This window comes from Gavialis gangeticus, unplaced genomic scaffold, assembly GCF_001723915.1.
Source record: "Gavialis gangeticus isolate Ggan-Ray unplaced genomic scaffold, GavGan_comp1, whole genome shotgun sequence".
NCBI classification, from domain to species: Eukaryota; Metazoa; Chordata; order Crocodylia; family Gavialidae; genus Gavialis; species Gavialis gangeticus.
In genome coordinates, this window is record NW_017729008.1 from 42,515,666 (window position 1) to 42,526,786 (window position 11,121).

At 51.5% G+C, this 11,121-nt stretch overlaps 1 protein-coding gene across 5 annotated transcripts in view; it reads left to right on the forward strand.

Moving 5' to 3' along the window:
• COPG2 (coatomer protein complex subunit gamma 2) overlaps positions 1-11,121 on the forward strand; it is a 770,521-nt gene that overhangs the window by 747,179 nt on the left and 12,221 nt on the right. For 3 of the 5 annotated variants that reach the window (XM_019509640.1, XM_019509641.1, XM_019509639.1), the window contains 6 exons: positions 648-781; positions 2,275-2,342; positions 3,251-3,439; positions 5,408-5,503; positions 6,082-6,388; positions 8,634-8,709. In XM_019509640.1, coding sequence (XP_019365185.1) covers positions 648-781; positions 2,275-2,342; positions 3,251-3,439; positions 5,408-5,503; positions 6,082-6,388; positions 8,634-8,709 — 870 coding nt within the window. The remainder of the gene's footprint in view (positions 1-647; positions 782-2,274; positions 2,343-3,250; positions 3,440-5,407; positions 5,504-6,081; positions 6,389-8,633; positions 8,710-11,121) is intronic. The other 2 variants (XM_019509643.1, XM_019509642.1) reach the window with 1 other exon arrangement.

Consider the following 11,121-nt stretch of genomic DNA (forward strand, 5'->3'; position numbering starts at 1 on the left):
CCATGGAGTGAAATTCCTTCCTGATCCCAAATGTATTCCAGAGCAAAGGGCCAAGACCCTCTAACCAAGAACCTCTGGGTTTTAGTCCTAGCAGGAGCGCACGTGTGTGTGCATGTGACAGCAGTGTTTTCTCCACTTCACCAACAGTCTAGTTGGGATGCTTGAAACTGGATTCAACAAAGCATTAGCAAGACGTAGTAAAAATCTGCTTGGGCAGAGACAGACTGGCTGGCCCGGTTTCTTTCCAACTCTGGTTTCTCATCCTAGTGGAATAAGGCTGTGTTACTTACGATCTTTAGCTCTAAGGTTCCTTTGTCACTGCAAACACCTCCCCAAGGTGTTTCCCTTTCGAGTTGTCAGAGATCAAATAAGTGGCCAGACAAGCTGAGAGATGAATGTACCAGCTCCTAGAACTCTGTGATGCCATGTTGTTGGGGAAAGGGATTCACCCTACATTTGGCAGGGATGAATGGTAATTTGAAAGGGTTGAGCTGTATCGTGGCAGTGTCAGCACATTAATGTGACTTGACTGCAAGTAAAACTCAGACCTGCCCCCCATTACCATGGCACTTGTTGATAACTGTTTCATATTGCTGGGAAATTAGGTTCTCATGTGAAACCTGTGTATGTCTTTGTGTTGCTGGCAGGCACGAGAACCCTTTGTTTGACTTCATCGAGAGCTGCCTGCGAAATAAACATGAGATGGTCATTTATGAAGCAGCCTCTGCCATCATCCATCTCCCAAACTGCACGGCGAGGGAGCTGGCTCCTGCTGTTTCAGGTCAGTTGAGGCATGAATTGGGTTTGCCATGCTGCCAACTAACACGGTTCATTTGATCCATTTCATCCATCGTCTTGGCTGGGGGCAAATTGCGGATTATCTGGTGATTTATAATTGCAAAATAATGCTTAAAAAGTAAGATCACACCTTCAGACCAGCTTAAGGCTCCCGTGTCCTTCCTATGACACTGACATGGCCCTGCAGTAGTCCAGGTAATTCGGGGACTCCTTGTTCAGCCTTTGAAATGTCTGGCAAAACTCCTGTAGATGCAAAACCTGACCTAAACGCATTCTTAGGTTAAAGTTTGAATAGGTTCCCTAAATTTTTGTTACTGGTCAGATAAGAACTGAGATACAGCTGGAGCAAGCACAGTGTAAATACTTCAGACATTCCCATACTGGGGTTGCTAGATCACCTGTGATTTAAGCAGAGGTAGTTGTTCATATGTTATTTGCTGCCTGCCTGAGAAGGGTCAATTCCAGTTGCTCGAAGGGCATCCTAAAAACTGAATTCTACTCTTGCTTTTCTTGGAGGTGACAGAGGCTGGTTACAGAAGGAGCATTTGAGCCACACTTGAATACAGGGGGCACATCCAGATGAGTGCAGACATTTGTTTCCCTGGGGACAAGTACCAGTGGCACCAGGTGTGCCTTGTGCTGCTGCTACTTGTCCCCAGGGAACACCTGTGCCACACGTGCTCTGGCACACAGCAGATTACCCCAAGTGGGGTAGGGGAGGCTGGAGCCAGCAACTGTGCTGGCTCCAGCAGCCTTACCTGGAGTCCTAGGGGTTTCCCAGGGCTGCAGGCACAGCAGGAAGCCTGGCCAGCAGCCAGAGTATGATTCCACCTGGCCAGACTCTGGTTTTGGGTGGTGCGCACTATCGCCATGTGTGCCACCCCACTTTTTTTCTTTTTTTTTTAACCTGGATTTTTTGACCCTAGGATCTCCTGGGTTCAACAAAAAAAAAAGGGGGGGGGGGTTCTGCAGCACTACATCCGCACCTCTGTGCTCATCAGGACACAGCCAGGTTGTCTTAATCTGTGGCGGAAATTAGGCCAGAAGTTCCTCAAATAATAACACATTTGACTGCAACCTTGAAATGCCCTAATGGCAAAGGCAGTCTATGTGGGCAGATCGCTTACCAACCTCTCTCCCATTCATCCTGCCCATTTGAGACCTTTGTTTTCTTGAACTTGCTGTAGGTAGGACTGGCTTGTGGTATGTAGCCCCTGGGTGTTTCAGTTGCAATTCAAGTACTAGAGTGCTGCAGTTTTCCTGGCATCATCCAATACCTACTGTGTCAGATTAAGTAATTCTTTGCTGCCCTTACACTGGTGTGTTCTGGTCATGGGGAACAAAATGGAAGTCTTTGAGCTTGTTAAGAATGAGCATATGGGGGGGATGTTAACAGATCTGAATCCAAATGTTTCAAATCCACCATGCTTTGTAAAAGCACGTCATAAATCCCTTCTCCAAATGCTTTATTTTCAGTGCTACAGCTCTTCTGTAGTTCACCCAAGCCCGTCTTGAGATATGCAGCTGTAAGGACCCTTAACAAGGTGAGTGTTTCTGAGACCTCTTCTCCAGATATTTCCAGCATAAATTTCAGTGTGCAAAGACCCCAGTTGACCCCAGTTGTCTTTCCTGCCTAGTGCAGAGGGGCTGGACCTGATGATCTTGTGAGGTCCCTTCTACAATCTGTGAGCCAGACTTTATCACAGGATGGTTCACTGTGTAACGAAGGAAGGGTTTCACTTTTGTGATTGTAAAATTCAGCAATCGTAAGACCATATCCAGCTCTGCTAGAGGACCTGCCTTCCCCTGTATAGGTTTTGGCTACAGCAGAAATCTCTCCTGTAAGCAGAGTAATCTCTGCTCAGTTCTGAACCATGGACTCTTAATGCCTTCTAATTGGATCCCTGCTGTGGCTGTAACGCAGTACCATGTACCATAAGAAAGTAGCGGTTCTGAAATGTTAGTGACATAAAGCATTGGTTTCTCATCCCTAGCAATTTAGCAATCTCTAGATTTGGGTATGAGCTGGAAGTGTTTGGATAAGTGAGAGCAACCTACTATGATTTCACATGTGCAAACTGCAGGGAGTTAGAAATATAATACACAGAACAGTATTGCAACTGGCAGCACAAACAAATCCTTCCTACCAATTTAGCTGGCCTAGGGCATGTGATTGTATCTCCCGCTACTGCTGGCATTACCAGCTCTGATCACCTGCACTTTATAGCTGAGGGCATTATTCCAGGAGCTAACAATCATGAGGCTTTTGATGATGCAAGGGGGTCTCTGTTTTGCTTTCTATTGATGACTAAGCTGTCAATACCCATCATTCATTCCACAAGTACTTGGTCACTATGGGAGACCCCGAATGTTTTGATCTCTGCTGCTGTCGCAGGCTTTGAAGTCCATACCACGTATACTGCTGCTTTCATATTACTGACTTCTTCTCCAGGTGGCCATGAAGCACCCATCTGCAGTAACAGCCTGCAACCTGGACCTGGAAAACCTGATCACCGACTCCAACCGCAGCATTGCCACCCTGGCTATCACCACCCTCCTGAAAACAGGGAGTGAGAGCAGCGTGGACAGGCTTATGAAACAGATCTCCTCCTTTGTGTCGGAAATATCGGATGAGTTTAAGGTGCAGTATTGGATGCTTCAGGCTTTTCTGATTGCAGCCTTTCCTCCTCTCCTTACCTTGACGAAGCTTTGCCAATGGCAGAGAGAACTTTTTCAGTGACAGAATCCTAGAAAAGTAGGGTTGGAAGGGATCTCGTCTAGTCCAACCCCTTGCTCAAGGCAGGTCTGTCCCTAGCTAAACCATCACAGATGACTCTTTGTCTAATTTATTCTTAAACTCCAGGAACACCCCAATGTCTGAAGCATCATAAACACCCTCTAACATGCCACAGGAGGACAAGGATACTGTGAGTGTCCTGCCACTTGCAAGGACAGAGCATAGCTTTGAAATCCTCCAGAGATCCAAGGATGTTGTCATGTCCAGTGAAGCCACCTGCTGTTTTGAGAGAGGCAGGTCCGCCTTATCTGCAGCTTCTCATTTCCCTAGAAGCTCAGATGGTATCAGAAGCCCTCTGCCTACTCTCAACACGGGTGCTGTCACTGAGAACTGTCAGCACCAGGTTCAAGGGTCTTGCAGGAGGGAGGGTGGTTTTGGGATGATCTGACAGTATGCATGGTAAGGTGGATCTTGCAGCACTTTGGGATCTAATTAAAATGGTCTCTAAGCTACATCAAAACCCACTGAGATTTGGTATTTCCCGACCTCTGAACCACGAGAGTTAAAGCTGCTCATGCCTCCTTACCTCTGTCTTCTTTGCAGCCTTTTATAGCACCATCGTTTACTGTATTTACCAAAATCCAAGATGATCCTGAATATAAGAGGATACCCCCTCCATAACTAGACTCTTTGCATGAAAACTTCATAAACTTGGTATAATTTTTCATGTATAAAATGTAATTATTGGAGGGTCCTCTTAAATTCATCCCCTCCACACCCATTACTGCAGGCAGTGGGGGACATGCAATGAGAGGAACAGGAATGAGGCAGGGATAGAGAAAGCAGTTTGGGGGGTGGGGGGCAGGTGATGGGAGGGGCAAGCAGTTTGCCCCTTTTGCCTGCCTCCCTGCAGCCTTGGAGACCTGTCCCCCCTTTCTCTCTACTTACCTTTGCTCTGGGGCTGGCAGGCTCCATTGCAGCTGCAGCCTGGGGCACAGAGCACAGCCCCAGCCCAGTCTGGTAGCAGCAGCAGGGAGCTGCCATCACTGCCATGAGGCCATTCAGTGTGCTGTTAGAGGCAAGGCAACCCAGGGGGGAGGGTGAGCAAGCAGTGCAAGGGGGAGCTGGGGGAGAATGGGAGGGGGGAGACTACAGGAGAGAAGTGGCACGGGGGCAAGCAGCTGCTATTACAGCTCTGACCTGGGGTTGGGCCTAGAGCTGGAACTGCAGCAGGTGTCTACCCCCTCTCCCACCCCAACCACCAGCTGTCTCATACTCTATTCCAAGGCAAGGGGCCCTTCCCCCACGGAGGGGAGGGGTACCTCATCTTGGAATTGAGTAAATATGGTCCTCTTCAGCAGGGCCCCAGACTGAGGTAGGGAGCTGCAGGATTTACTCCCATGAATGTTGCAGGTAAATGTATCCCCTAACTAGCGCTGTACGACATGCTAAAAGAATTGCTTCTCCATCAGTGAAAACCAGTCGCTTGAGATGCAGCCTAACATCTCTCTACCAGTGCATGTTAAACCTACATCATGCTTTTGAGACAGGAAGGGCCAAATGCCAAAGCCATGTGGAACAGCAGAGGGCACTGCCATAGTAACACTTACTGGCCTCAAACTGGGTCTGGCTCTTGAGGAAATCCTCCCCTTCCCCTAGCCATTGTGACACTCTGGGAGGCCTTTGACTTGCTTCTCCTGAACATTGTCCTACGCCCAGCTGGCACACAGTCTCAGTAATGGGTTGGAGTACCACCTCTGGAATTGCCCACACCTAGGTTTTTTTTGGTTTCCCCCCCTGCCACCTTGAAGAGCTGCAGCCGTGAGAAGTTTCACAGAGAAGTTGATGCCTGTCTTTTCTACTTTCTTGCAGGTGGTGGTAGTGCAAGCCATCAGCGCTCTCTGCCAGAAGTACCCCCGGAAACACAGCGTGATGATGACTTTCCTCTCCAACATGCTCAGAGACGATGTAGGTCTCTCCAGCCACTAGCTGGGATGGCGGGGAGGGGAATCCTCTGCTCCATCTGAAATGTGACTGGGGTCCGTTTCAGAACATCAGACCTTGTTTGGTGCATCAGCCACCAGCCTGGGCAGATGCAATATCATGAGTAGTCCTAGAATTGGACTGGAAGGGACCTTGTGGGTCAGCCAGTCCATCCCCCATCCTGTAATGGCCTCAGGGCATAGGGATGGAGCCATGAAGCCAATGGTCACTCACTTCTGGCCCATGGGCCATATCTGGCTACAGAGCCCTGTCATCCGGCCCTCGTGTCCCCATAGGCCTGAAAATTTGGCAGCAGGGGAGCAGTAGCAGAGTTAATTGCTGTTCCCCTCCTGCCAAATTTCTGGACCCTTGGGGAGCCCTGCAGGCTGGATGACGAGGCTCTGGGCACTAGGACACCAATCCACCCTCAGATCCAGTGTGCAGGGCTGGAGGGTCGGTGCCACCGCATGATTCTGGGTATCAGTGAACAGCTTGGTTTCCTCAATCGAATGAGGCTGTTCATGGGATGAGGGCAACCGAGTGCTCCTTCTTGCCCAACACAGCGCTGTGTTCTGAGCAGCGCCTGCAGGCTGAGCGTTCTCGCTGCTCCTCCCCTCTCCCGCCAGGGTGGCTTTGAGTACAAGCGGGCCATCGTGGACTGTATCATCAGCATCATTGAGGAGAACCCCGAAAGCAAGGAGTCAGGCTTGGCTCACCTGTGTGAGTTCATCGAGGACTGTGAGCACACTGTCCTGGCCACCAAGATCTTGCACCTGCTGGGCAAGGAAGGTCCCAGGACCCCGGCTCCATCCAAATACATCCGTTTCATCTTCAACCGGGTGGTGCTGGAGAATGAGGCTGTGCGGGCAGGTGAGCTGCTGCATCGTGGGCATGATGGGTGTCGGGTGCAAAGGAAGCTATTGAGCTCTGAGCTGGAGGGGAGGGGGAGAAGGTACAGCTCATGGCTGTCTCTTCCTGTATCTAATCAGGGCATGGTTATGGACTCCTCTTATTAGTGTGAACTCTGGATACACGCTCTCTAGAGAGGCCTGATCACACATGCAGCAGGTAGCTGCTAGTTTCTGGCATGCTCCTGATGAGCCGTGATGTTGGAGGTTGAGTGATGGGAAGGAGTAAGGAGGGAATACAACTCCATGTCCCTGCAGTGCAGGTGTGGCATGCTGAGCTGCCTGGGGCATGAAGATGTCCTGTTTCAAGGGGAAAGCATTTCTTCTTAGAACTGCCTTGGAAGAACTGGAGAAGGTCCAGAAAAGGGCAGCAAGGATGATTAGTGCTATGGAGGGTCTTCCATCGTGGGAGAGACTAATGAGGCCAGGCCTGCTCAGTTTAGAAAAGAGACACTTGACAGGGGATGTAAGGGTTTACGAAATGCAGTGGCAAAAAAGTCAGTAGGGATGTATTATCGGCTTGTCTCTGAATACAAGAACTAGGGCTCACAAAATGAAACTAGTAAATAGCGAGTTTAATACAAGGAAGTTCTTTTTCACACTGTGTGTAATGAGTGTGGGACTCATTGCTGTCAGGTGTGGTGGAAGCCAAGAGTTTAGCCAGATTCAAAAAGGAGATTGGACATATTCTTGGAGAAAAGGGGCACTGGTAGCTATTAAGCATGGGAGTGAGGGGCACGGCCTCTGAATCAGAACTTCCTAGACCTTAAATGCTGGAGGCTGCAAGGGAGAGAAGAACAGGGGAAAACAAACCTAGTCAGACCCAGCTCACTCTCCCTTTCAGCCTCTGCTCTCTGCCCGTGTGACACGAGAGACTGGGCAAGATGGGCCTTGGTCTGACCCAGTCAGTGGCAGTTCTTACATTCTAGCGGTCCTCATAAACCTGCCACACTCCTTTCCTGGATGGATCTGCTTTGAAAATGTGCATTTAGCCTTCCCCCAGTCCAAGCTCGGGTCAGGGTGCAGTTATGTCCTGCTGCCCATATCATAGAAAATGAGGGCTGAAGGGACCTCATCAGGAGGTCACATCTAGTCCAACCCCCTGCTCTAAGCAGGACCAGCTCCAGCTGCATAATCCCAGCCAAGGCTTTGTCAATGTGGACCTTTAGAAAGCTCCAAGGATGGAGATGCCACCACCTCTCTGGGTAACCTGTTCCAGTGCTTCACCACCCTCCTAGTGAGAGTTTTTCCTAACATCCAACGTAAACTTCCCTTGTTGCAACTTGAGCCCATTGCTCCTTGCTCTGTTGTCTGCCCCCACTGAGAACAGCCCAGCTTCATTCTCTTTGCGACCCCCCCCGCCCAGCAGGGAGTTGAAGGCCGACTGCCTGAAGTCACTGTTACCTATCTGATACCGGTGATCTCTACCAGATGTATACTACCCGATATCACCTTGCCCCAGGCCAGCAGAGGAGCTGGTGTACCAGAAAGGGGAAGTAGCACCAACCAGTTCGTACTATAGCAAACCTTTCTCTTCCAGGTGCTATTTCTTTAGCCCTGAAGCAGGGAGCCAGAGGTGCAGCAGGGTGGAAACTTCACCCTAGTAACCTAATCACAGCTTCTCTGCTTGGGGATCTGAAAGTGTACTTAAGTAGGGAGTTAAATCCTCCCCTTTGTATCTGCAGAGCTTGAGCTGGCACTGAAGTGGAATTAGGTTTGTAAGCTTGGCTATAGTGTTACTGAGCCCAGTATCAATGTCCTCGGTTATTGTTCAGCCCAGGCAAACAATGATGAATAGCGCAGGCTGCTGTGGAAAAGGATCTTGTTTCAGGTGAATGATAATGGACGTGTGTACAGCACACATGACTGCTGGGGCCGGAGAGACCAAGGCAGAGTGTGCTGTGGGTTAGGAGCAGGACTGAGGCATGCGCATGGGGTGGGACGGCTCACAGGCAGAGCCTGTTGTACCAGAGAAGGGCTGAGATGGGTATCAGCTGGGCCAAAGGCTCCTGGGACAGTCAGGCGGGTGGCACAAACCTTGCGCTTGAGAGAGAAGGACAAGGAAAAGCAAGGAGAGAAAAATCTTTGCTGCCATGAGAGCTGGTGATGGGGGAGGCAAACTGCCTTGGGGCAGTAGTGCACGGGGCTGCACTGCCTCTGCGTGAAGGGCATTAACCCCTCTTCTGTCCCTCTGCTTTCTTCTCCAGCTGCCGTGAGTGCCCTGGCAAAGTTTGGGGCCCAAAACGAGAGCCTCCTTCCCAGCATCCTGGTGCTTCTGCAGAGGTGAGCTGGGGAAAGCCCCCCGCGAGTACCCTGCTCGCTGGCACGATGCGAGTCTGTGGGGATCCCGCCTCATGCTGTGTCCTTTGACACCTGTAGGCTCAGTGAGGCTGTACGGAACCCACCTGCAGGCGGGCTCTTCCCACAGCAAGACCATGCACTGAGCAGGTGCTGGGGCCAGTAGCAGCACTCTCCTTTCACTACACTGGGGAGCCGCTGAAGACATTGAGCTCTGAATGACGCACATGGGGGAGGTCTCACCTGTTCGGTCACTTCCACATCCTGTGACGTGAGGAAGGGCACGTGGGGTCTGGTCCTTCAAACAGCGATGGCAGCATATCTCTTGTGCTTCCTGAGGAATTACTCTCTTGCGCTTCCCTAGGAACAGGCTACATAGGGAAAGTGTACTGGAGGGGTTCAAGGAGAGGGTGGACAGCCACTGGTCAGGGATGATCTAGTGTAGTGGCGCCTGTGTACCTTGGGTATTTCCCATGTTTCCAGGCTTTGCTGGTTGCCCCCACACCTCCCTTTCTGCTGTGTGTCAAGGTGTTTTTAAGCCGTCCTCTGAGGCATTGGGTGCTGGCTGGAGCCCAGGCTGGGGACTGGGCTGTGCCAATGCTTCTGCTGGGACCAAAACTGGGTCCCGGCTAGAGGGTCTTGCCGTTCCCCTCTGGGTCAGACCAGTCACCATGTTTGAGGTCAGGAAGGAAATTTACCCCATGGTCAGATTGGTAAGGGTGGCAGGGAGGGCTGCCTTCCTGTAGCGGAGTCCTGGCCTTTTCCTGAGATCTCTTGAGCCTCTATTAACAGTGTTTTATAGAAGCAGAACATTGGCTGCCATGGTTCCCCTGCTTTACCTGTGGCAGGTTTGGTTGGGATGTCTTGTTGTGTCAAGGTTGATAGTCATTTTAGGAAGAGGTTAAACAATGGATTTATATAGGATGGTTTGCCTAGAGCTGATCCTGCCTCAGGCAGGGGGCTGAACTAGGTGACCACTGGAGGTCCCGTCTCTGTGACTATGATTTGACATGGAAGCGTTGGCCCCATTTCACTCACAAATGAAGTAACTCCCAAGGTCAAGTTGGGGCTGGTGGTTGGGGTTGGAAGCCAGTTTCTCCTGGCTCGCAGCTCCATGCTCATCCCAGGACGGCTGTTCGGCTTCCTCCGTCTTCCCTATGCAATCAGTTCCAGCTGGGTGCTGCCCCCCTTCACTTGGGTAGCCCAGCTCTGCATTTTAGACCAGTGCTGGGTTTTGTTCCTAGGGAGGACGGAAGAGTTTGACGTGGCATGAGCTGCAAGACTGGTGGGCTGAGAAGGAGCATGTCTGTATAGCACTAAATGTCACCCACTCGGTCCCAAACCCCGAGCAGATGGCTGCACTGATGTGTTGACATAATGTTTCCTTTCCTGTTCCCTGTGGTTGGGTTCACATGCCTGAGAATAAAACTACTTGAGAAACCCCAGGAGCTGCCTGGTGCCGGGGGGGCATAGGCATTGATTTTTTTCTTTTGCAGGGAGGGGCCTAAAATGATGCCCCTCTCGTCCCCTGTGGCATGGGTGGAGCAGGGTGGGGTTAGATGCACGCTACCTGCTGCAAGCTAGGGGCTCCCTGCACTGCTGTCCTCCCCACAGGAGCTCTGTGCCAGCTGTGCCACCATGGCAAAGTGCCTCCCTGCCTGCCCAGTAGCAGTGGGGGTGGCAGCACATAGTTGTACCCCCCGCTGGGGTGCCTTGTCAGGTGGCATGGCTGGCACAGGGCTCCTGGGGGATGGGCAGCAGCATGGGGAGCCCCTAGCTTACAGTGGGCAGCCTGCATCTGCCCCTGCCCCACACAGATTAGGGGGGAACATGCCCCTTCCTAGCCCCCAGGAGTGTGTGCTGTAGCAGGGAGCCACCCACCCCAACTCTTGGCCCCCTGGATGAGCCACCTGCTCCCCATCTGTCCTGCTCCGCACCTGGGCCTCATGCACCACCTTGGCTGGGCAGCATCCCCAGCCCCACTCCCCCCCCTTACCATGGGGGGGCCTCAATCTACCCTGCCCTCCCCTCCCCCAGTAGACTTACCTGCAGGCAGCTGGGGGACCTGCTTTCCACCGTGGCCCAGGGCTGTATTCCCAGCTGCGTGCATGTGCACGTGGTGCCTCCTGCACCCTACAGGCCCTTGCAGTCTAGGACTGTGCCAGCCAGCAAAGGGAAACCTGCCATTTCCCATGGTTTTTCACAGTGAATGGAAAACTCGGATCCACTCACAACACTGGGAATCCAGGACAAATGGTGTCCCAGAGTCATGCAGCTGGGACCAGGACTTGATGTTGCCCTTTCAGGACTGTCCTGCCTAATTAGGGATGAATGGTCACCCTGCCTTAATTACTGTATTAGCATATGATGTTGCATGTAGCACTGGCATACAGTGTT